This window comes from Medicago sativa, chromosome 8, assembly GCF_051527215.1.
Source record: "Medicago sativa cultivar Bolivia chromosome 8, Bolivia_mono, whole genome shotgun sequence".
NCBI lineage: Eukaryota > Viridiplantae > Streptophyta > Magnoliopsida > Fabales > Fabaceae > Medicago > Medicago sativa.
In genome coordinates, this window is record NC_140756.1 from 13445985 (window position 1) to 13472686 (window position 26702).

Sequence of the window (26702 nt, forward strand, 5' to 3'; positions counted from 1 at the left end):
TAGACAAATTCTCTTTAAATGCCCAGACATTCCACACTTAAGCGCCTTGTGTAATCCTGATTGTATCAGCACATCCTTGACTTGTACTTTCCACAAGCAAAGTTGATTCTTCCATCAAACTTCTCTATGTCAAACTTCATTGCACTTGAATAAGAAATAGTAGTTACCACCCTTCTTCGGCACCTTCACAATATCACACTTCTTTTTTCTGATGTGGAAGATCAGACAATACTGTTATAGATAATTGGCAAGTGTACCAAAAACTATCGAAGTAGTAATAAATATCGATCCACAAGGACTGTGTTAATTTCAATTCTAGCAAGCGCGTTATACGTTAGGATGTGTAAAGTTTGTATTGTTTTGCCCAAGGTAGAAAGGTTGAGTTTTATCAAACTTAATAGAAGTAGAAAAAGTGTGAGAGAAAATTATATAGAGATGAATGATTAAGCCGGTGAATCCGCTATTGCTTTATATGAAAAGTCTACCTCTCTTTACTCTCAATTACTACTCAGTTTTTACGATAAATTAACTAAGTGGTTTTGATCAATCTCTTGACTCAAAACCCTTTCCTAAGTTATAACCCTATTAATCTCTTAACTAGATTGAATAACCGTGGAAGCGATGTTGGAACGTTAATTCATGTATCATAACTCTCAATTTCCTATCTCTAGGTTCCTAGTGTTGAGTTAAACGAAATTACTATTTCAGGATTAAAAGCTAGGGCTAGTAGTCATTCAATTCCTAAGATCAATTCATATATTTGCTAGAAGTTAGGGCAAGTAGTCATACAAAACAATAATATGAAAAGCAATAAGCACAAGTAATTCTGAATAAAAACTGAATAGCATTGATCATAAAGAGAATTCAACTACAAAATCATATATTACAAGAGTTTCATCATGGTTTAATCAAACTAAAAGTTTAGCTACTCATAACTAAACAATCATAAGCATAAACAAGAGAAAACATACATAAATCTAACCAACGGAGAGTTGGTATGAGATTCAGGGCTTGTTCCTTGGTCTCCTGTCGTCCTCTGTGCTCAAAATCGCAATAATAATCCGTACCCTAACCCTTGCTAGCAGCTGGATATTTATAGAAAGAAATTAGGGTTTCAGAAAAAGCCCATCATCGTGGCACGTTACGGGCTGGTCGTGGCACGATGGTTCATTAATCCTACGTGGCAGCAGACAAAATCAACCATCGTGGCACGTTGCATATTGCTTCGTGCCACGAAATTTCCAGAACTGAATCCTTTGTCCCACGTTCATCAATCGTGCCACGAAAGTCCTCAACGTGGCACGATGCTTCATACTTAGGCAATTTCTTCTTGTTTTCTCAAAGTTTCTTCTCTTGAGCTCTTGTTCCTGTTTTGGTTTGATTTCACCATGAATTTGTTGCAGTTGACTCTCTAAATGTTATTTATAAGGCATAAATGCACCTAAAAACTAATGTTGATGCACCGTCATCAACTGCAACCCCAGAGCATACTAAGAATTGTGATATCTCACGGAACCGAAGACTCTCTAAATGCTATTTATAAGGCATAAATGCACCTAAAAACTAATGTTGATGCACCGTCATCAACTGCAACCCCAGAGCATACTAAGAATTGTGATATCTCACGGAACCGAAGCTCTTGATACCACTGTTGGGGGGTCCGGGAACCCTGGGAGCGGCAATGGGCCAAACGTTTTGGATCATAAGAGACTTAAACACCACACTCTTACCTAAAACCTTAAGACAATGAGTTTATGGATTCCCTCTCTTATATATCCTTTGTTTCCTCCATTCCTAGTCGATGTGGAACATTATCACTCACACTTGATTATCCAACAATCTCCCCCTCAAGTGTGAATCACCCACATCACTAGCCTGATCCACACTAGGATCCCGCTCCTGCTCCCCACTGAGCCTAACCACGCCTTTGATACCATTGTTGAGAAATAACAGGGCTGAAGAAGGGAAAAAAACACAATCACAACACAAGAATATAACGTGGAAACTCTAAAACCGGAGAAAAAAACACGACCGTTGTCTAAACCGACAACCAGAGAATTATTACTATGTGAAATTTTTTACAACACATAGACTTCTCTCACTCTCACTCCAATGCCCCAGTACACCCACACTCTCACAAAGCAAATATTTAAACTAAGTCAGATATAAACTTAAAGTGCTACTGACTGGTGCATCTAACAACAAAGAAACTAGGTTCAATATATAGCCTTGGTCTTCCCCTTGCTTCACTAAACTAAGCGATGTGGGACATAATCACCAATAACTAATATTTTTAACCTCCTTTTTATTCAAGAAACTTGACAATCAACCCAACAGTTTCATGGCCTTGGTTTACATCTATGCGTGACAGAAGTTAAGAGGTAGTGACTTTGAATTAGTTCAAGCAAGGGGTAATAAGAAGAGTTGGAAATTTAAGAACTATTTTTTGGATGGTTTAATTTTATGGGTGGGAAATTCACCTCTTTATGTTACTTTTCCAGGTCTTTATTCTATTTTAAACCAAAAAGATGCAATGGTGGGAGATCTTTGGTCATGGAGATATGGTGTGGTGTCTTGGAGGCTATTGTGGCCTCGAAACCCTTTTAATTGAGAATGTGACTTAATTAATAATTTGTTGGGAGTGACACAGAAGGTATTCGAGGTGGGGATGAGGAAGACTTGTGGTGGTGGCAAACAGAGGATGTAAGGGTTTTCTTGGTACGTTCATGTTATAATGTGTTGGAGGGATTATTGTTATAAGAGAGGGAGTTGAGTAGGGTGGAGGAGGTGTTGTATGGATATCTTTGGAAGAGACCGACTCTTTCATATCTTGCAACTCATAAGTTAATCTAGAATCTTCGACAAATTGTGTGATGTGTGAAGAGGGTGAGGAATTGGCAACTTGTTTATTCTTGCATTATGAAATGGAGTGTAAGATTTGGTTTAAGGTGACGAGGTGGCTAGAATTTAATCTCATTACCCCATTCATTTTATTTGTGCACTTGGAATGTTATAGTGACGAGATGAGGACTATAAGAACCTTAGAAAATGTTTTTGATTGATTTGACATGCTTCGATTTTTGGGTAACTTGGAGTTAACAAAATGATATGATTTTTAACAATCGATCCAAGTGTTATCTTGCCGTTAGATTCTAGGCAGATTAAAGATTGCATCTTGTCTATTTTATGAGTGATGTTGGAATCCTAGAGACGATCTTAATAGAAGATGATACTGGGGGTACTCTTTTTCTTGGGGTCTTTCTCTTTGTTGTGTTGGCCAGGGCCGGCCCAAGGCATAGGCCGGTAGTGCGACGACCTAGGGTCCATGCCGATAGGGGGCCCAATTTTTTATTCCTTTATAGTAGGGAGTGTATGTAGAAATATTTGGTTTATGGGGGGTATATATAGAAAAGTTCACCGAAAGGCCCCAAACATTGACATAATGAAGGGCTAGGCTAAGCTTGATAATGTTTTTGGCCTTTTTGGCACAATTTGCTATATATACCTTTCTTTTTTTTTTTTTTTTGAAAGATTGCTATATATACCTTTGTATAGCACAAAGATTTCTATATACACCTTCCGTATAAACAAATTTGGTTGTTCTTAATAATGTGCCAAAAAAATGTGATATTTTTTTGGGTCTTTTGTTCCCAATAATGTGCCTCACTAATATTAAAAATATTAGTGATATTTATTATCCAAGAAATTGGGTTAATTTTATAACATGTGATATTGTTCTCTACTTCTACGATATTTTATTTTGTTTTGTTTTGGTGTTTATGAAGTATTTGATTTATAAATATTGCTTAAAGAAAACATTTATTTAGGTGTGAAAAACCGAAAAAAAAAATGAAGAGCTAATAAAATCACAACAATAAACTAAAAAAATTTATAATGTATTGTCTAAAGGCCCTTTTCTCATATTATTCTTAAAACCCGTAAATATCTAGGAATGGCCCTGATGTTGACTGGGCAGGGAGTCGTTTTGCTAGGTGTTGGTCCTTGTTTTTGTTTTGTTTGTTTGTTTGTTTGTTTTTGTTTTGTGTTTTTTGGCTTTTGGTTTCTCTCTAGTATGCTTCCGTGGCTATTGTATCATTGTTTGGTGTCATATGTACTTGTGTAGGGGCCCTGGTTTTAATATTATGCTGATTAAAATAAAAATGTTTGAACTGAATTGCGAATCAATGACTTCAAAGATGTGAATTGATGCCCATTATTTGTTTTAAGGAACCTTGGTGAGTGAGCAATAGTAGTCCGGCCTCCTCTCATTTCCCCGTTTGGTAGATTTATCAATCTGTCCATGCAAATCCCCAAATCCCACGATCTATTCATCGCATATCCAAATTGTTCATCACTCATCCACAGTGAAATACTAGTTGGTACTATTAGTGACTCGTCCTAGGGGTGGACAAAAACCCGTGCCCCGCCCGAAACCGTAATAACCGACTGCAGAATTTGACCAACGGGTGGGTTCCATCGGGTTGTCGGGTTGTCGGTTTGTCAATTTTGGTTTTGAATGGTTAATACTGGACGAGTTCGGATGTTAATAATACACCCGTAATAAATCCGAAACCGACCGTCTTGCAATGTTTATACATAAATAATTACTTTTATATGATGATGGGACGAGTCACTAATAGTACCAACTAGTATTTCACTTTGGACCCATACTGTCAGTATGATAATTGCATCTTGGATAAATAAATATTTTAATTTCACTTTGAAAAATGAAAAAAGAAAGTGGACACTTATCAAACAGACTAGTGAACCACTAGTCACTCACTATTACTCTAGTAGCGTATGACTAGATTAGACTTTAGAGTATTTAATTTTTCATTTGTTTTTTTATTCATTCATACTTCTCGCTCCATTCTCCATTAACACATGACTTGTAAAAAAGCCATAGTTTTAAAGATGGGCATGCCTGCATGTTCCACAGCCTTTGATTTCTTCTCCTCCTCCAGTGAGCTGCGATCTCATACATAATAATTTATACAACCATGATGTTGAAATACTAGTAGCTATGTTGTCTTCTTCCTTTTTCTCAATTGAATGTTCTTCTACTTCTTCTAATTGAATGTTCTTCTACTTCTTCTTATCATCTATCCTTTTTTTTCTTCATGTTTTTCTGGTGTTGTTTTTTAAGTTTGATTCTTTATTTTAAACCGAACTACCCGGACCGCATAACCCGGCAAAACCGAAAACCGAAACCCGACCAAACCGTGAACCAGAACGGTCGAGTTTGGGCCTGTGTGTAGCACCCGCGGGTTAGATCGGATTGGGTTTTTGGACCCGAATCCGTCCGAACCCGCCCGTTTGTCCAGCCCTAGCCGGACAATATAACATTCTTATAAACAAATTTGTTTACAAGAGTATAATTGAAATAATAAAAATTCTTTCCAAAATTTCCTATCCCTTTCATATATTATTATTATGGACTCAAGACGGGCACATTTCCACTTTTATTAGGTAAAAATTAATTTGGTAAAATTAATTAGGTGAAGGTAAAATTGAAAGAAAAAAATGTTACAATAAAACACAATATTTTTGTAAGGGAAAAATATATTTTTTATAATGTCGAAGTTACATGCTATATATCACTTTGTCTTAACTCGATGGTATCTTACTTAAAACCTAGAAGCAGATCAAAGGTACAACCACAAACCTAAGGTTACTTGCTTAATAAGGCGCAACAAAAGGGGCCTTTAACCAGGGGCGGAGCTACCTTGCAGTCAGGGGATGCAAGTGAACCCCCTCAAATCCTGAAATTTATACCAATTTTTATATGTTTTGTTATTTTGAACCCCCTCAAAATTCTATCTTGCACCTTATTGGTTCATGCGCAAACTCTATCTCTTCTCTCAAATATCAATAATAAGTTAAATTAAGTCATTGTGACACTGCATGCTAGGTGTCCAACCAGTAAAGCTTGACTCAACACATGTTTTATATTATTATGAAAATAGTATACATAAAATCACCAAAATAACCATGAGCCAAAGCAATGCCATGCAATTATTTGTTTCATAGATTTATCTTACGACCCGGTTCTTTTTTAGTGTTAACGCTATGGTTTCTAGATATGAAAATGAGACGAAGAAATTTCGAGTTCGGTCAAATGATAAGTAAAGTTTGATGAAGAAATTTCGTTTATAATTTTAATATCACCGTCTCTAAATATATGACTCTTTTAAGATTTTTCTTTATCCTTTTTTATAATCCACATTTCAAATTTTCAACCGCATTAATTATTTTTTCCCGTCTCAGTATCAAACACATGTTGAACCCCCTGCCCCGGGGTCCTGGCAACGCCACTGCCTTTAACTCTGCCGATACTCTATTTTGTGTAAAATAGAATGTACATCAATCTTCCCCTCATACTTTATTCATATCGCATAACCTGAGATTTAACTATGTGTACAAGAAGGTTTAGTATTAACCAACTGTGATAGATTCTAGATAGACTCCTACATCTATAATATTAACTTGTTCAGTACATTCTGCATTGTTACAGAATCTGCCAAATTTACAGAATCTGCCAATTGTACCTTGTTACCCATGTAAAACCTTGTCACGTGTTGATTCATCGATTTTTATCTCTTAAGAAACAGAGCTTTAAGTGTGAGTGGATGCACCTCACTTAAGAGCTTTTGAAGAAGCACTTGTTCACCATTTATCTGAGAATTGTACGTCGCTTGTTGCTCTAGGGCCTGTTTGAATAAGAGTCAGAGGCATATAGCAGTTAGAATATTATCACAAGGCATCAGATCCTATTTTACTGCACTTGGTCTGTTTTTCATCTCTTAATCATTTGAGAGTGAAATATCATTTATGGACTGATCTTTGAACCAGCAGGCAGGATTTCGGAAGCAAGTATTTGAGGCTTTTGTGAGCAATTGTTAGGTGCCTAAAGAGTAACCTTCGAATATTACTCCTTCCTAATAGAAAACGCGTCCCAAAAATAACAATATAAAATAAAAGAGGTGTGAATATATGATGTTGATGTCAAAAATTATGTCAAATACACATTTCTCTACATAAATAATATGCAAAGCACCTTCAAAAATTATAGAAAGAATACCAACACACTAACTTTAGTTTTCCAACTCATCCTATATTTAATTGATATGCAAAGCACCTTTAAAAAATATGTGTTGAAATGATGCATGAATTCGCAAGCCGTTAGGATTACAAATTCTATTTGGTTTCCCTTTGCAATTAAGTACTTATAAACAGAATTTTAAAGTTTTCCATGTGTGATAGATGCGATTTTTATGGGTGCAAGTTGACTTGGTCATGCTTTTGATAGTAATTTTGACAACTACTATTACAAAGTCTGTTTCATATAATGAGTTAACTCCAGATTCTATTCACTTTGCTATAATACCCCAAAAAATGATATATTCATGATAATTTAATAAGAACAATAATGAAATATAACTTAAAACCATGATAAATGTGTGTAATAAAACTCGAAGGTTTGATGAAAGGGACATTTCCTATAATCGGCTTGTTTTTAGAAATGGTGAGCAAGAATTATTATTTGATTAATGGTGTTAGAAGTAGAAGCAGACACACAAACAACTTACTAGTTGAAAATTATTTTCCAGTAAGTTCAAAGATCAATCATGCTAATTTGGTCATGCATATTGTATACCTAATAGACTTGTGCCAATTTATTCCACAATTTTTTCTCTCCTTTTCAGCTGTTGCTTTTTCCTTCTGTCGAACCAAGAAAAGTGTTCATGTGCTCTCCACCAAATCCAATATGCATGAGCTCTTCAAGTAAAGACCTACTCATAAACAAAATTATTTTGCAGTAAATTAGAGCCGGTAAACTAAATTTATTCCCCAAGTTATCAGTATAATGAGTGCTAGGAATATTATGTACCTCGTATCATATGTTTCATCTAATTCTAGGTTTGACGGAGGAGTTCCAAAGATGTCTAGCTTTAATTTGTTTCTTGGAGGTATTGTTTCTTTTAGATCATCTGATTCAAAATTTCTTGGAGAAACTCTTTCTTCTTGATGATTGGATTGAAAATTTGATGAAGATGCAGTTTCTTCTTGATCATGAGATTCAGAAATTGTTGAAGGAATAATTTCTTCCTTATATATCCAGTGAAATCCACACTCTTTTATCGCTACTTCATCATATAGATCTTCTTCAATAAAGAATCTAAATGTAAGCTTTGGATTGTAACTAGTGTTGTTCACATCATTGATGGATTTTATTTCTTCAACTGCTGCCATTATCTTCTTGCAACTTGCTTGATCATACCAAAAAACCAAATGATCCGACATCATGTGGATTGATGGATCGAAACGCAATAACCAACTGAAAAAATTTGCTCTTGTGAAACTTGTTATATAGATTCTTTCACCTGAACTATTGTCCAAATAGCACTCACATCCAAAATCTACATCATATCCCATATGGCCTTGAGAAAGAACCAAGTAGTAGGAAAATCCCTGTAAATTAGACGGAAGCTCAAGAGTGACAGAAACTTGTGTAGAAGAGTAATGGAACCAATTTTCCATGCCAGGCATAGCAGGTAGAAGGTACCAAATAATTTCATCGTCATCGTATAAAGATGGTCCAGTTTCAATCCTATCCATAGTATCTTTCAAAACTGTTTGGTAGGAATGTGGATCCAAATTTTTGCAGTTAAGGAGATAAATAAAACAAGGATTGGGTTCCTCATATGGTTCAATCGTTGAACTCAGCACTTTCTCAAGAGATTCACAATTCGAGACAACCAAAACTGGAATGAACTGTGAAAGTGCCGGAATAGATTGAAGCATTTTACAATCGAAAACATCAATACGTTCGAGTCGGGGAAGATACTTAATGGTTTCAGGCAAGCTTCTAATGTCCATACCATCCAGTGTTAAAGACTTTAACGACGATAGTAAGGAGATACTATCTGGGAATTCAGACAATATAGGAATATACATAAAGGTTAATTCTTTTACACTCTGGAAGGCAGGACTAGAAAATAATTTATCTAAGGTGATAAAAGGGTCATCTTCACGATTCTGTGGACTCGAAAGCGAGATATGATCGGCAAAGTTTTCTGGAAGATCCACAAGACAATCACTGATAGGAAAGACAAACCGTTTTAGATTTTGTTTATGCAATATTGATGATGGAAGTTCATTCCCATCCCACTCTGATAAACACAAATCCAAACCATCAACGGATGAAAATGTGACTGAGAACTCTTTGAGATTGATGCAATCCCTAGCTTCCAATTTCCGGAGGGCTGGGGAACAAGTGTTACTCGAAAGGCTCTTGAGCGATGTACATTCGAATACATTTAAAACTTCAAGCTTTTGGAGAAGGAAAATTGATGAATCAACTTCAGGCAAGCTTTCACAATAACGAAGTATTACATGTTTTAGATTCGGGGAACCCGACAAATTTGGACACTCTATCAGCTTTTTGGAGCCACCTAGGTCAAGTATCTCTAAATTTGGCAAATCCTGTAACAATAACAATTGGCCAAACCTTAATACATACTTTTTTTTTACCGTGGAACCGTAATAGATGTCACCATCATTTTCCATTATAAAATACTTAAAACTTTTATAAAACAAAAAAGATAAAAATGAATACAAGGATCATACTTACCAGTACTCCATTCCAAAGTTTTTCCACATGGCTTCCTTTCAATGAAAGCTCCACAAGCATTTCAGGACAAAAGGTTGAAGGCAAAGATTGCAATGGATAGCCATCCCACTGAAAATATCTTAAATTTTCTGGCAATAAATCAAGACCATGTGGAAGGGTTATAGATTTAATTCCCTTGTTGTCTTGAAAAGCAAGTAACCTTAGATTTACCATCTTTTGAAATGATTCGGGTCTTAAATTAATATGTGTGACCTCAGTAGCATCTAAAAATATGGATTCAACATTCTCAGATCCCTGTAAAAAAGTAAATCTCAACGTTAGTATTTCCGTACGAAGTTGCATTTTCTATATAAAGATCATATGTATAGGAAGGCAAGTGAGGGCATCTCTTACTCTATTATTTTTCAATACATTACAAATTTCCTTAGGATCACATAATCTACTGCGTTGGCCGGGATTCTTGAGTGATTCTTCACGAACAATTTGTTTTCCCGTTTCTTGTATCAAGTCATGCATTTGTATGCAATTTTCAAAGTCAACGCTTATAAGAGCCTTGTCTAAAAGATGACTTATCCCTATATCAGCAAAGAAACCACACTCATTTAATATTTTTGTTATTCTATTCCTTTCATGTCCTTTGAAAAAGCACGCAATGTCTAAAAATATATCTTTCTCTTTTTCATCCAATTCATTATAACTCAATCTTAATATAAAATCAATTTCAGTGTTTGGAATTTCTTTCAGTTTAGCTAGTGCACAATCCCATTCAATTTCACTTTTACAACGAAGTAATGATCCCAATACTTTCAAAGCTAAAGGGTTTCCTTTGGCATAATCAACTGCTCTTTTTGAGAGCTCCACATATCCATCCTTAGGTGAGACTTTTCCAAAAGCATTCAAGCTGAAAAGTTGGAGGGAATTTCGGGAGTTCATCTTCTTAACTTCATAAATTTTTTCAATTCCTCCACTTATCAAGACATGCTTATCCCTAGTCGTCACAATGACTGTGCTACCAGATCCTAGCCAACCATGTCCTACTCCAATCAAGTTTTGCAGAAGTTCATAATTATGTACATCATCAAGTACAATGAAAGATTTCATGCGTTTCAGTCTTCTAATGATCATTGATGGTATTACTTTGGAAGTATCAATATCAAGATCTTCCCTAAGTAACTTGGAAAGAAGTTTGTTGCATGTGTAATTGATTCCATGTCTCTTTGATACTTCTGTCACCTTTTCTATGAAGCAACTGCCTTCATATTTAAAAGAGACCCTTTGAAACATAGCAGCGGCAAGGGTTGTCTTACCTGTGCCTCCCATACCCCAAAGTCCAATGATTTGAACTTCTGTTGAATCAAATTTTATTAAAGATTGGATGCTCCAATAATTTTCATCAAGTATGAAATTACAAGTAAGATCATTTGTATACTGTTGATTTAATTTTCCTAATACAGCTCTAGCAATGTCTTCAATCATTCCAGATTCAGTCCTAACATATGCAAAAAAAAAAAAAAAATTAATACTAAAACTTACCATTAAAGTTTTAGAGGGACTAAAAACATATATTTCATAAAATCCTTTGGAATTGGCAAAAACTTGGGGTATTCGGATTATAAAATCCGAATTGGTGAAAAACTCAATTTTTCACCCCAGAACAAAGGAAAAACACAGTTCGGATTCTAAAATCCGAAAATCTCAAAGGCATTTTCGGAAAAAAATAGGGTGCGCGAGAAATTAGTGGGGTGGAAAAAGTAATAGCCTAATCTTTTAAGTTATAAACTTTGACATATTGCTCTTATTGTAAATCTAATATTAAAATTGTCTATCATCATTTTTAATTTTTATTTTTGAAAGATCATTTTTAAAAATTGTTGTTCAAGCAAAATATCTAGCTCTTGCACGGCAGACCTACATCAGTTAGACATATAGATATATTTATTAATTAATTATCGAGTTCAACTACCGAACCATGACTCAGAGGTCTCATCGGTTCGATCTCTGATCCGATTTTTAAAACATTGATATTAATTTGACGGGTGGACAGATAAAATTTAATTTTAATGTATGCAAAAACAGAAAAACCTGTATGTGGCGGAATGAAAACCAGACAAATTAGCAGCTTGAAAAAGAGCATTCTTCCATTTTTGTATGGTCTGTTTGTCTTGCTTCTTGTGTTTAGCCAAAGCAGTGCCATAACTCCCTGTCTGCTTCCGCACGTGTGAAGGGTCAACATGGTAGAACACAGGAATAACAACAACCTTGGCATCTTCATTTTTGTTACAACACTCCATTATTTCAAGTAGTTCGTTCAAACACCATGTTGAAGATGCATAGTTCTCCGAGAACACCACAAGAAATATAGTGGATTGTTTGATTGCTTTCACTAGTTCTACCCAAACTTCATCTCCTTTCTCGATCCTGTAGTCTATGTAGGTATAAATCTTGCTTCGGCACAAAGCAGCGTAAAGATGGCTTGTGAATCCAGCGCGAGTGTCATCACCTCTAAAGCTGATGAAGACATCATATTTCTTCATAGGTACAGTAACAGCATGTGAGGAAGAAGAAGAAGAAGAAGCCATATAATCTATGTGTTATTGTCCTTAGAATGTGGGAGTGGGAATACCCCCACATGTATAAAAGGACATTTTCATAATGCGTGTGGACCCTTCTTTAAGCACTTCGCTGAAAAATGAGATGATAAAGTGGAACACCATGAGTGAGGATTCCACTTGTGTACCATTAAAGTATCAATGATACATATTATTGGTCATTTAATGTGTGTCATCTACCAATGTTATTTTATACTCCTTTCGGTCACATTTATAAGTAAAAAACAATTTTTTAGGTTCATTGAATGTCTAATGTATCCGGTCTATATATCGGTCAAATACATTAATCATTCAATGAACCTAAAAAGTTGTTTTTTGCTTATAAACGTGACCGGAGGGAGTAAATGCTTTATTTGATACTCCCTCCGTCCTGTAATAGATGACTCATTTGAAAATGTGCAATTTTGACCTAACTTACTTTGACCGTATTTTTCTACTAACATACAAAAATATATAATATCATATAAGATGTCTTTAAATTCGTCTCGATGAGTATTTTCAAAATATCAAATTTTCATAATTTTTTCTAATATACTATTCAAGATATTTAAGCTCAAAGTTATGAATTGGAATGCATAATAAAGTCAACTGTGTCAAGTATTATGAGACGGAGAGAGTATATTTTTTTAAAGCACCTACCACTAGGCTCATTCTAATTAGGCAATGGTATGTACACCACTGTCCCCTTCACCTTTTGGCCTCTCCTAATTGTACTTTTGAACACTGGATACATCTTAATTTGCTTGCAAATTACACTAATGAATGAAAAATTCGTGGCTTGCAAATTGAAACCATCTCATTATTTTATAGGGCAAACATAATGATCTGATTTATAATATTTTTTGATAGAAGAGCATATATTTTCTTTCATAAAAAAAAATGAAAAGAAAAGAACGTATGTATTTTCTTTTGAAATCATTATTGATCGTTGACTTTGTGCAAAAAAAAACTATTAGTATTAGGCTGATCGTGGTATATAAAATAATCATTTATTTTATTTTGGTACAAAATAATAGTGTATATTTATTATCGAAAGATATAATAATATGTGTTGGTGGCATTTAGCCTACACACTGCACAAATTTGTGTATCATACACAAGTTAAAGAAAGTATTTTCTGAACCATTAGATTAAAAAGAACATTGATCTTTATTGTAGTCTGCCCATATCACATCTTTCTTACTTTGTCTTCACCAAACCAATAACAGCATGTTATTCCAAGTCGTTGTTTCCAGATTGTCTTGATTAAAAAAATAATCAAAATCTTTTCCTTTTCCATTCCTTCATTCATTTCATTCTCCAGACTCAAAAGCATAAAACTTCATTTTTATTCCTATATCTTCATTTTAACATTTTCTACGATCTGATTAAAGTTGAACCAAAAGATAAACGGTGGAGGAAGATGGGGACTTAAATCTGGCGGTGGTGCTACCGTCGTTCATCACCAACGGAGAATTTTCTCGACGGCGCCACCACCTGTAACCGTTGGCTCCAGTTTAGATAAAAAATCGTTGTTCATCAAGCATATCAAGTTTTTTTTTTCCAGATCTGTAATTTATAGATCTAGTTTGTAAAATCAATTATCTGCTGATTGTTCTTATTATATGCAGATCTGTAATACATTTGGATACAACTCTGTACAATTATGTGAAAACCATATGTAGATTTTATGTGAAAATGTGAAACAAGATGCTAAGTTTGAAGAGGATGAGTTGTTGAAGAAAATGCTTGTTTGTTTATTTTTCATGGGTTAGTTGAAAATATGAATATATTCAATACTTTTACAGAAAAATAGAATCTTTAACGAAATGGTTCATGAGCAAAGATGCACACGTTTTAACCGGATTGATAAGCCCAGCCAATAATCTATTATTTGAATCCTGTCCTTTTCTACACATTCAATTATTTGAATCCTGTTAAAATGCTAAGCCCAGGCAACAACAAACTTATGTTGGGATTTTATCAGTGGTGTGTGAATGTAAAATTCTGAAATCTGAAAAAATTAGTACTAATGGAGGTTGAAGACAACATGATAAAGAATGTAAAAAATATAATACAGCTAGACCATGATAAAATCGGTACTCCTCATTGATCTAATGGTGTACCAAAAACTTGTGCATTGAAAAAGTAACTTTGTAAATGTGCACAAATTTGTGCTTTGTGCATACTAAATGCCACCATATGTGTTTCATAATCATATCTTCATTTGGTAAAAAAAAAATTATATTTGTACACAAATGGATCTATTATTGTTAAAAAAAAAAAGGGAAATATGATTTTGGTCCCTATAAATATGTTAACTTTTCGTTTTAATCCCTCTAAAATTTTCCTTCAACTTTTAGTCCCTATAAAATTTTCAATCTTCACTTTTGGTCCCTCTTTTAAAGTAAACTCATATGTAGAATTCATATTATTTAATAAAATTTTCCAAAAAAAATTCAAAATATTATAAGAATCACTCCAAAAAAAATTCAGAATTTTTTAACAAAACATGAATTTAATATGAATTTTTATATGTTTTAAGGTTAAAAATTCATATTTAATTTGTGTTTTGTTAAAAAATTCTAATTTTTTTTAGAATAAATTATACATTTCTGCACAATTTCATTAAAAAATACAAAAATTAAATTAAAAATAGGGACCAAAAGTAGTGATTGAAAATTTTATAGGGACTAAAAGTTGAAGGAAAATTTTAGAGGGACTAAAACGAAAAGTTGACATATTTATAGGGACCAAAAACATATTTAACCCAAAAAAATAAGACAAATGGATGTATTGAACTATATTGTTTATTACATTCTGACGCAATACCAAAAAAATATTCCTTATACGAGGTCTTTTTTTTTTTTTGTCTAGTAGCCTAATAACTGGAGCTCACACAATTAAATATGGAGAAATATGATGTCCGGATTCGAACCCCGATCCCTGCATAAATTATGCAATGTCTCTACTAACTGAGCTAAACGACACGAGATCGTCTTTCTGTCCTTCTGCTTTCTTTTTTCCTTCTTTTTTTTACCTTCTTGGTCGAAAGTTTCTTTTGTTTTAACACACTCTTTGGATCACCAATAGCAAAAACACATTAATAACATGGCACGAAGGTCTAATAAATGGGTCAAGTCAAGGTTAACTAAGGGGGTGTCCACCTCATCAAACCACATGGTACATAACAACATGTGGTGTAGAGGGAAAGAACCTTTCACGAAGTCTCAAGAACAACTTTGTAGCCGGTGGCATTTAGGTGGGTGTGGGAAAGATTTTCCTACCATAGGAAAGTTAATTTTTATCATTGGATTAAAGAGGAACACTGATTTTACTATAGTCTTTCCACACTATAATTTTTGCCTTTCTCTTTCATATTTTTTGAACTTCTAGATCTGGAATTTGAGTAATGATATTTTGACATCCATTTGATGACAACTTTGTTGACAACCATGTTTTTCTCACTTCTTATTGGTCAAAAACAATGGAGAGAGAAAAAGGAAGAGAGAGGATAACAACATCATGTGAGTATGAGAGAGAAAGTTGTCTAAAAGTTGTCAAAAAATGGTTGTCAAAATATCATTTCTTCTGAAATTTTACCTAGTGCATCTAGTGGAATGCTTTTGTGTGTTTTCTTGGCAAATAAACTATTCATCTTCATTTGTTCTTCAATTCAAACGAATCTTCATCTTCACCAATATTTTCTTCTTAACAGTTTTCTTAATATAAAATTCAGAACAATAATAAAATGTTCAAATCTGGAAAACTACTTCAAAATCAGAACCACAATATTTTCTTAATATAAAATTCAAGACAACAACAACAAGAGTTTCTTAAGTTTTATATATAAGAAAAATGAGTTTCATAATGGTATCAAGATCCATTGTTCCTCAAGAACAACAATCAAGTATCAATCACCCTACAAATTTTTGCTAGCATCATTTTTAAGGGATTTTGCAAGAAACCCAAATGAAAACTCTTGTCTGGAATTTTGCAAATTTGTTCTAATATACCTTCCATTGCTGCTAATTGCTTTTGATATTGAACTTCTCCTATGAATCATTTCAATAAATGGCTATTTTTTATGCTCAAACTCTTAATGGGGGAAGTGTCAAATTGAAACTCGAAAATAGATTGAGAAAATGAGTTGTGGAGTTTTTGAGTTTAATTTGGGGATCGGAGTGAGATAGGGGCAGAGGAAGAGTCGGGCCATGAAACAGTGAAAGAGAAAGGAAAGAAAATATAGTGTAAGCAAATCATGATAAAATCAATGTTCTCTTTTAATCTAATGGCTAAAATCAACTTTCCCATGGTGGGAAAATCTTTCCCTCACCCATCCTAAATGCCACCGTATAGCCACCTCGTATAGTTAATACAGGGTGGGATTTAGTATGGGAAAGGCTAGTTTTTTCCCACCATGGGAAAGTAAGTTTTAACCATTAGATCTCATGAAGAATACACCCTTATCATACTCCTTCAACACTCAATTTTTCTCCCTCTCTCTTCAACCTCACAAACATCAACGATTTCTCACTTTCTCTCTCTACCTCCTCCTCTCCTCCCTCTCTCCGAGCAGGCATGATTGTTATTATTTTTTTAATAATAACAACACTCTTCTCCAGCAGGCATGATTGTTTCTGATTATGGCTGTTGCATCTGATGTTTATACATTAACTTGATGTTTCTAATTATAAAAATAAAAATAACTTGATGTTTCTAATGTTTATACACTTATAATCAACCAACATCAAGTTAATGTCTATACACCTGCTTCTCCTCTTTCTTTTTATTTTTATTTTCTTCCGTCAAAGAACAAAGGGGATCTATGCTCCTTTCATCATCTTCCTTTCTGGCAATTTTTTTCCTTCAAAATCGTCCGTTAACTTTATGATTTCAAGGTTAATTTAATTTTAATTGTGTTAATGTTCATGGTTTGTGTGTAATCAACAGATCTTAATACGTATGGACAGGATAATCAACACATGCCAAAAACCAATAACTCAACTCAACAAAATCAAAATCGAAATAAAAATCAATTAGAATGGAAAAAGGGTACATAACAATACATAGCAGTAGTAATGGACAGAAAAAAGAACTTGCATTTTGTGAGGGGAGAGGAGGTTGGGGATGAAGAGGCGTGGGAGTTGTTGGGATGAAGAGTGAAAAAAAATCTTGTGGTGAATGTCCATGATAACATCATGGTCTATATTTGATCTGATGGTTAAAAAAAGACTTTCCCATGGTGGGAAAAAAGTACCCTTTCCCATACTAAATCCCACCTACATACAGACACGCTCCATCACCTCAAAGCATAACCATGGATAGCTACTAGATTATTCTTATTTTCTTGGGTTATTATTAACACTTGGTGTATATAAAGAGAACATCATTTTCCTTTCCTTTTGTAATAAAATGTTAATCAATGAGTATGAGATAAGATATAATTGTTTTACATTATCTTAGATCAATAACTGATGCTATATATAATCAATTGTCATTGTAGTAATATTTTTTTTTTTTTGAAGGATAGTACTTTGCTAAAGATGAGTACTTTCCTACCCATGAATGTTATTGTAATCAATTAGCTGAGGATCCTCATTTTTACCGGTTGAGGACTCAGTCATGGCCATCCTTCATGTTTATCTGATCCCAAAGAATCCTTTTCTGATTTTGAACCCTAAAAACTGCTGACTGCGGTCGTAACATTTGAACGAACTTTGATTTTGACAACTATAAAATTTTCTGACTCAACCCGGAGTTCCAAAGGAATCTTCAATCTTGGGGACAAAATCTGAAGTTTTTTTTTCTTCTCATGGACCAAAATCAAAGTTTTCTCAAATGCTAGAGACTGAAATCATAAATAACCCTAATTTCTTTTTATTTGTTGCATTTTCTTTAATTTTAGCTCTAGTATCAATAATGAACAAACCACAATGGCTGAAATGAGTTCCGTATGATATATGTTCAAGATCATTTAATCTTTTAGGTCACTTGTAATACGTATTAACACTAATAACTATTAATTTACGAACTTTCATTTTCTTTTGGGAAATGATAGATACAGTGACAAAATTTATCAAGAAAATTTTAAGACAGGGTATTTGCTAACATCTTTCCTTAATTATACACCATTATATTAGCTCCCTTGATTTCCGCCAAATAACAAATTTAATTGATTGAGACCTTTTCTTGATAAATTCTTGATAAAAACTCTCTAGATAAATAGCAATGCTATTTTCTTTTGTATTGCACTTATATCTGACTTAAATGTCAGAGAGGTTTGATTTGCCAATGATGAATCTCTAACTGTATCTTATCGACACATGCCAAAATGTTAGCACTTTATTTAGCTAACTTAATTGCTTCAATAATATTGACGAGCTATATTATTTTGGGCAAAATTGTGTTAATAATTTCGTGTTAATAGATTATACTTATGTTAAGTCCCACTCTTCTGGCTAAAGGTTAGATTATAAGTTCTCGTGAGCTTAGTTCAGTTGGTATGGACAGTGCATAAAAATATGCAAGGTTTGGGGTTCAAACCCCGGCCGCCACAAAAAAAAAGGTTAGATTATAAGAAGGGAAATGATAGATATAATGACAAAATTTATTAAGAAAATTTTAAGACAGTGTATTTGCTAATACCTTTCCTTAATTGCACACCATTACCTCCATTGATTTCCGTCAAATAACAAATTTAATTGGTTGAGACCTTTTTTTGATAAATTCTTGATAAAAACTCTCTAGATAAATAACAATGTCTTGTAAGAATTATTGATTTGAAAGTAAATCTATTGTCTTATTCAAGTTAATCTAATTGTTTGCAATAATGGCTACTATTGGTGCTAACTGCAACTATTCCTTCCGAATGTCGGCAAAGGTCTAATCAACACATAACACAAAATTTAGTTCTACAATATTTGCTTGAAGTTGTAATAAGTCTCTTTCTAAGCTATTATTTCATTCGTTAAATTTATTTTGAACTTGAGTTACACTTCGTAGCATATGATATGGTTTTATAGTAGAGTGAATTTGAAGTTGTTGCAGTTTTCATGGACATTGTATATAATAGTTTCTTTGGAAACATATAGGTCATGGAAGGAAATGAGAGCTGCAGAGAAGAGCCGGTTGATAGAAAAGAGAGTATTGTTTTTGGTATTGGTGATCTTACACATAGCATCTTGTTTTAATTTATTTTATTATATTACTCTTTAAACTATTTAAATATTTAGTATGTATTATATTTTTATCATTGAATTCGATTTTATCCTTTATTTAGTACCAAATTAATTTTAGTATAAATATCATTAATTAATTGTGATTGGAGTTTGTGGTAGTAAATAAAAATAAACAGATTAAAGTTAATAAATAGTAATAGGTTCTCCTTCAAAAAAATAGTAATAGGTTCTAGTGACAAACACAAAACTGCATGTAGAACTTAAAACCGTAGGTAGAACTTAAAACCTTTGGTGACAGTTATGTGAACTTTTTCTGTCAAAGATAAGCCATGAAATTGGGCGTACGTAATTAACGCCTTTTTCTAGGAAGGAATGACTTCTATGGACAACTACTGTCTTTTCTTTGAGTCAAATTTCTTTTGGTGATATGTCGAGGTATAAGTGTGAATAGTTTTTTTTTTTTTAAAGAAAGTGTGAATAGTTAGTTTCACATCGATTATAAATAGGTTAAATGTAGGATATATAACTTATAAGAGTGGTGACTCATGCATAATGTTTTAAAAGTTTTGGGGTGGAGATGTTGTGTCCTATCTCTTGATGGTCCTGATCATTTACCAATTGTTTCTCTTAGCGCTCTCCCGGACTATGCAACAATAAAAAAGGGCAACCCGGTGCACTAAAGTTCCCGCATACACAGGGTCTAGGAAGGGGTCCCACCATTTGGTGTATTGTACGTAGCCTTACTCTGTTTTTTACACAAGAGACTGTTTTCAGGACTTGAACCCGTGACCTTCCAGTCACATGACTACAACTTCCAGTCCAGACTCTGCAACAATATCTTGAAAAAACAAATGGTAATAAAATCGCTAACATCTCTCTAAACTTTCTTTCCCCTTCGTTCATCGAGGAGGGGTGGTTTTAGGTCATTTTTTGACCTAGAATCACCCCTCTACATCTTTTATCTCTTTTCTTTCAATCTAAATAAGTGGTTTTCACATAGATCAAGTTTCTTCTTTTGTGTTTTTTTGTGATTTCGTCGTCTAAGTGCGGCGTTGTGTTGTTCGTCGTCTTGTGCGGCGTTTGATTTCGCGTCTTGTCGCGGTGTTCGTTTAGTTCCTATTGAAAGATCGGCATCAGTCAATTACAAATTCAACAAATGATTTGGGCGTCAACGTTGCAGATCCGGAAGCATGTGAATTTCGGTGACAAAGGTTTTATCATATTTTTTGTAGGCATTTTGCCGTTTTATGCTATTAACTTGGATGCTGTGAGTTTGTTCGCAGATTCACCTTTTACGTTTTTAGCGATATTTGTATCTGATGTACTCTATCGATTTGAATGAATGAATATCGTTTTGTTTTTGTCAAAAAAAAAAATCGCTAACATGCATTACTTTTTCAGCAGTGTCTTGTTTTCGCCATGCCATATTGCAAATTTGCACTACTAGATTTGCACTAATTAATTTTTTCCAAACATAAACTCTTTTATTTCATATCAAATGTCTAACACATATAGGAGGTACACACATTGTAAGTATTTCTTATTGATGCAAAGTAAAACATAAAAAATAACAAACAAACAAACAAACATAATAACATCACCATGATGAGGTAATTTGACTACTTCACACATTTTATTTAAAGCAACACAACAAACCATGAAACTCATTAAATGGAGATACTATTAGGAATGCCTCTGCAAGTCAATCCTTCCTCACTAGAAGGATAAAGCAGAGTGTATGGCATATTCACAGGCCCGTATCGGTTTCTCAATGACTCATCATTGTTCCTTTCAATGAGCTTTGCCTCAATTTCAGCCAACTTCCTTCCAAACCTCTTGAAAGCCTCTAATGGCTGTGAATCAGAAGTCCAAGCCTCACCTTCATTTCTCTGTCCAAGGTATTGCTCATCAGAAGCATGCCTTGACAAGACCTCTATGATTGTAAGGTCAGTGAGGGTATCATTTTTTGGTGTGATTGTCCTCAGATACACCTTCTGAAAGTTCTTAGAAAGCTCAACATACTCGTCAGACCCTTTCTCAGGCATGTGTCTCCGGCTTTTAGTTGGTCGGTTAAGTATATATCCTCCATATGGGTATTGACCAAAATTAACGGCTGCATGATGTGCTGAAGCAATCCATATGAGGATAGTGCAAGCTTCAATCAACTCTGTACATGTTTGCATCTTAAACCACCATGTTGCATTCTTCAAATCACCATGACCCACCTCTACAACTTCTCTCCAAAATGCTTGCAGTTCAGAATCTTGCGCAACAGCAACATCTGACTTGTAGTAGAAACTCACATATTCTTCAACCCATGATTTGATAGCAGGCCATATCTCTAGCCCATCAGCAGCATAAGGGTAGTCCTCTATCAGAAGGCGAATGCCGTGTGGGGAAGTTGGATCCTCAACAGCCACTCCTCTAGATAACAGACAAGGAAGATATCATTAATATAAAAAAAAATTTAAATAACTTTGAGATCAATATCTATTTAACCAAGATTTTAAAATGCTGTTGTAGTCATGATCTTAGTTATTCTAGAGAAACGCGGTAAAATACAGTTGATGCGATCTCAACCGAGGGTGTTTGGACATAAAAAACCTTGATATCTCATCTTACATTGTGGTTACTAACATTTTTTCTAATCCTTTTTTCTTACTAATTAATTTATGCGCACGACCTAATATTTTGTAAGGTTACCTTTTGAGTAAATCATTAGGCAGACCTTTGCTCGGTAAAAACCCAATCCTTATATAATACAGCAGACAATTCTAAAGAATATCTTCCCATCAAGAATGTTGATTCTATAATACCCTCTGCATTAACCAAGACATTCCTTGCAAGTGCATTAATGTTCATGGTGTCACGATAATGTGGAAGCAGAAGTTTGTGAAAAACTCATCAACATAATTCGTACCAGTGGCTGACAAGTTGATGAAAACATGAGTCATTTACAATAACGTAAGCTTTGGCAAGTAGCCAAATAGAAGCTTCGACACCTTCACTTGCAGGCAAGTAAACATCACTAACAGGTCCATAACTATCACCTTGAGGATGTGGCTTACTTAGCTCAATGGCCAGTGGCTTTAAAGTTCCATCATTTTGTAAGAAAATGAAAGTTCTAGTAGCATATGCCTTTGTATCGGTTGAGTTTAGTTTCCTCAAATATGGATATATTGCGTCATGGTGATCAAGTATGTAAAGCCTGTTGTTTTGGATAGCCTATTCAACAAAACATAATTTAGCCATTGCAATTATTTGATTATAAAGAAAACACTTTAGCAAAACAGCATTGGCAAAATTATTTAATCATAGTATGTATGTAAAATTATGCCATTACTTCTTCTACAGTGACCCCATCCATGTTTAGCTGTAACTGTTCTTTGGTTATTGTGCTCGTATTGTCACCGTAGAGTTGGTTATCTAGCTTGCTCTCTGGTGGGAACTCCTACATTAAATATAGCAAGTAATAATGAAGTAAACAATTAAAAATATAGCATGAAAAAAAATGGATAAAATATAGTTGAAATTTTGTGTTCGAATAGAAATCATTAAAATATCAAGTTTACCTGAAGTCTTTTGATGATGTGTGGATTCACACCAGCAATCATCTCCCTTGCAAATTCTTCATCAGTCATCCATGCAGACTGATTAACTGCTCAAAATAAGAGCATTGCAAATGATCCATAATATTATATGAAAATATACTGCTAGGACTGAACATGTGTTTCTAATTGATACCTTGAACCACTTTAGGTGGTGGAAACTTTAGGGCCGATTCACCATCAGTTCTGAGGAGTTCCTTGAACACTGGTATGGGGCTAATTTTGCTAAGTGCATTAGTAGGTAATTCAATTCCACCATCATATAATGAACGGACATCTTCAAAGGTGTTAAACTCTGGCTGATTGAATTGTAATGTAAGTGCAGATCGTAATTGAGGTATAACATTTTGAGATGCTGATTTGAGTATGTAAACAAGAAAGTCTGATGACTTCAAGTGGCCAAATGATTCATCTCTCGGAATGTAAACAAAGTCGCTCCGACTCTCACTTTCTTCATCTGTCACATACAAATAGAAGACATTAACAATTAACAAGATAAATATCTTTAAAATCATATAGAGGAAATGTTTTGATCATAGGACCGTTAACTTAAGATAGAGCATAAAGTTTATCACCTTTTTTAGTATGTTTCCTGCCGGTTCTCCCCCTTCGAGGGTAAGGCAAGTTGTTGGATCCTCCAACAACGGGACGAGCCAAGCTTGCTTTCCTGTCAGGATCACCCAAATCATTGTAGACATCATAGTCATAGATCCTATCCCATTCTTTGCGCTCACCCGTTCCATCTCCTCTTAAAGTCTTCAATTCTTCTTGTCTATAGTAGACTAATGGAGCTGGTGTTTCACTAGGAAGGTATGTCTGTATTTAAATTTATTTAATGGTATCAAATTTTGAGAAATATAATTTGTATTAAAATGTTAGAGAAATATGATTTTTTTCATTACCTTGTTCGTAAAGAAGATGCGTTTAGTATTATACTTTTTAGCATTGTAAATCCATGAGTTGCAAACAAAGTTGATGGTTCCATGGTTGGGAATATCTTCAAGTGTTAAACTTACAAGAAAGAATTCTCCTAGCATGAAATTTTCAATATAAAATGCTCCTGGAATTCCCATCTCACTGTCCCATTCAAAATGAACATCAAATGCAGATTGCCCTGCTCCTAAAATTGGTGTGGAGGTAACAAGACCTTCCAGATACGTTTTTTTTCCCACTTTACCTTTTCCACTTCCTACAAATATGTCATAAATTTGATTTTCAATTTCATTAATGATTTTTCTGTTCAAGATTCATTTATGTCAAAATAGAAAACTTATTCTTTTCCTCTGCTAAATTTATGCTCACCCAAGTTGCTTAAATTGTATCAAAGTGAAATAATTCCTAATATCCTGCATATATTTTAGTAATAGTTGATTTATTATTTAAGATAATTTATGTCAAAGTGATAATCACAAAAATAAAAATAAAAATTAATAATAAAACAAAAGGGAAAATAAATGAATCTTAATGGACTCAGGATCAAATTCTTGTAAAATATAATGATGACTTTCATTTGGATTCTTTTAAATAAATGAGTTTGTTAGCATATTCATCTTTTTTAATTTTAGCCATTTTGAATTTGTATTGTATCAATGTACTCTATCAATTTAAATAAATGAATATTGTTTATTTTTGTAAAAAAAAAAAAAAAGTAATTATCTAACTTATTAGAGCATCTCAGATAAAAATATTTTGAAAAACTCATTATGGATTAGATAGCTAGCACTAAGTGGGCCTCCGTTGTGCCAATGTTTCTCTAATGAAGAAAAATGCGACTAAAAAAAACTTGAATTAGTAAGAAAAATTTAGAGGAAAAAAATCTCCCTAAATTAAGTGACCAAAATATAGGAAAAAATTTATTTTACCATCACTAATTTTTCGTCCCCAATTTTATTTGTTTTATTTTTATAGTGTAAATTTAAGGAACCAAATCCATGAGTGTATGGAACCCACTATGGAATCCTACCTCGGAGAGTAACAAAAGATTAAAGATTCAGGATCAGCAAGTGATCAGCACATCATATCTTTAGCCAAAATCATAAAACACTTGCTATGTGAATGACTTTTTATATGAGATTTGTTAAGATAGACTCGTTTGATTTTTAGAAGTACTACTTTAACAAGTTATAACTAAAAAAAATAGTAAAACAAGTGGGTTTAAGTTAACAACTTCTGCAAACATTTGTTAGAATACACCCACTCGGTTTTTTAAGGGACATCCACTCATTTTTTTAGAAGGACTATACGTTAGCAAGTGATAATGAAAAATTTGTTAATTATATACACACTAAGGTGCATGTTGTCATGTTGATTAAATACTCCAGAAAAGCTCCACACACACATATATTTCAAGGTGCAAAGTTCAAATTCTTTTAGGATGATTGTAAACTGGTCATTTGTGTCACTTTAATTGATAAAATTTCTCCCCCTTTCCTAATTTATTTATTGGAAAATAGCATTCTAAATTTGTGAAGATGAATATGAATGTATGATAAGCATTATTTACCATCAACGCTGGTAGCACTAATCAACCTGAGAGCCACTGAACGGCCAAAGGAGGAGGTGTAGGTATCAATTATAGAGCAAGTGATATCACCAACAACATTGAATCCACCTTTGATTAAACCAGTGGCACTTTGAGCTGCAGTGATTTCGTTGATATCCAACACATTCTTATGCATCAATATCACTGTCCCCTTCACTTTTTGGCCTCTGTTAAAGATACTTTTCACCCCTGAATACATCTTAGTAATTTGCTGCTTACAATTTTCTTTTCTTATGCAAATTAATGAAAGAAAAGTTCGTGGCTTGCATGTTGGAACATCTCATTATTTATAGGGCCAAATTAATGTTCTGATCCAAAAATATATTATTTTTTTGGGAGACTGATTCAAAACATATGAGTCAATGTTCTTTCCATATTTTATCCTCATCCAAACTATTAGTATTAGGCTAATAGTGGTATATAAAATAATATGTGTGTGGTGTATCTATCAATTTTATCATAAAAAAAATAAAATTATATGTGTTGCATAATCATATTCTTTAAAAAAAAAAAAATGGATCTATTGAACTATTGCGTACACCAATAAAAATACTCCGTTTACGAGGTCGTCTTTCTTTCTTTTTGTTTAAACATACAGTTCTCACATGAGGTAACTATGGTTATTATATGAATCCAAATTACCCTATATATATATATATATATATATATATATATATAGGGTAATTAACATCATGTATGCGATTCTGAATACACCGTATGCGATTCTGCGATTGAGAACAACAAACGCGATTAACTCTTTCTCTTCTTCAACAAACACAGTTTTCAACGATTTAATAAAATAGTCCTGCGATTCTGCGATTTCTTTCTCTTCTTCAACATATGCCATTCTGCGATTAACTCTTTCTCTTCTTCAACATATGCGATAGTGCGATTGGTTCGCGAATGAGAAAGATTCTGCGATTGAGAACAACAAAACGCGATTGAGAAACGTGCATACATGCGATTGCGATTTTAATCTCGGCCAAAACAAGCGACTGCGATTTCCATAAAATAACAAACGCGATTGCGATACAAGTCAGTAGGTAAAGCAATTGCGGTTCTGCAACAAGACAAACGCGATTGTGATTCTCACTTCTGCGATGCTTTGAGTGCTTCTTCTTCCGCTATCGCTTTCGATAGGCTTTTGCG

At 33.9% G+C, this 26702-nt stretch overlaps 2 protein-coding genes across 5 annotated transcripts; both read right to left on the reverse strand.

Annotated features, from left to right (window-relative positions):
- Positions 1-5526: 5526 nt before the first annotated feature.
- LOC146897117 (TMV resistance protein N-like) lies at positions 5527-12236 on the reverse strand. 3 transcript variants are annotated; one of them, XM_085731992.1, is made up of 6 exons: positions 11717-12236; positions 10028-11123; positions 9635-9928; positions 7892-9486; positions 7658-7793; positions 5527-6938 (listed from the first exon to the last, which is right to left on the reverse strand). In XM_085731992.1, exons 1-5 carry the CDS (start codon positions 12211-12213, stop codon positions 7703-7705), a joined length of 3573 nt encoding a protein of 1190 aa, XP_085588118.1. In that variant the 5' UTR covers positions 12214-12236; the 3' UTR covers positions 5527-6938; positions 7658-7702. The 3 variants fall into 3 exon arrangements, with proteins under 3 accessions (XP_085588118.1, XP_085588119.1, XP_085588120.1); XM_085731993.1 differs by having other exon boundaries at positions 6358-6710; XM_085731994.1 differs by having other exon boundaries at positions 6358-6934.
- Positions 12237-20865: 8629 nt separating this feature from the next.
- On the reverse strand, positions 20866-25813 carry LOC146897118 (linoleate 9S-lipoxygenase-like). 2 transcript variants are annotated; one of them, XM_085738654.1, is made up of 8 exons: positions 25515-25813; positions 23914-24200; positions 23587-23827; positions 23148-23468; positions 22976-23061; positions 22747-22854; positions 22107-22628; positions 20866-21827 (listed from the first exon to the last, which is right to left on the reverse strand). In XM_085738654.1, the coding sequence occupies exon 8, from the start codon at positions 21584-21586 to the stop codon at positions 21071-21073; it is 516 nt and encodes a 171-aa protein (XP_085594780.1). In that variant the 5' UTR covers positions 21587-21827; positions 22107-22628; positions 22747-22854; positions 22976-23061; positions 23148-23468; positions 23587-23827; positions 23914-24200; positions 25515-25813; the 3' UTR covers positions 20866-21070. Both variants share the same exon structure in this region, with proteins under 2 accessions (XP_085594780.1, XP_085594781.1).
- Between the last annotated feature and the right edge of the window lie 889 nt (positions 25814-26702).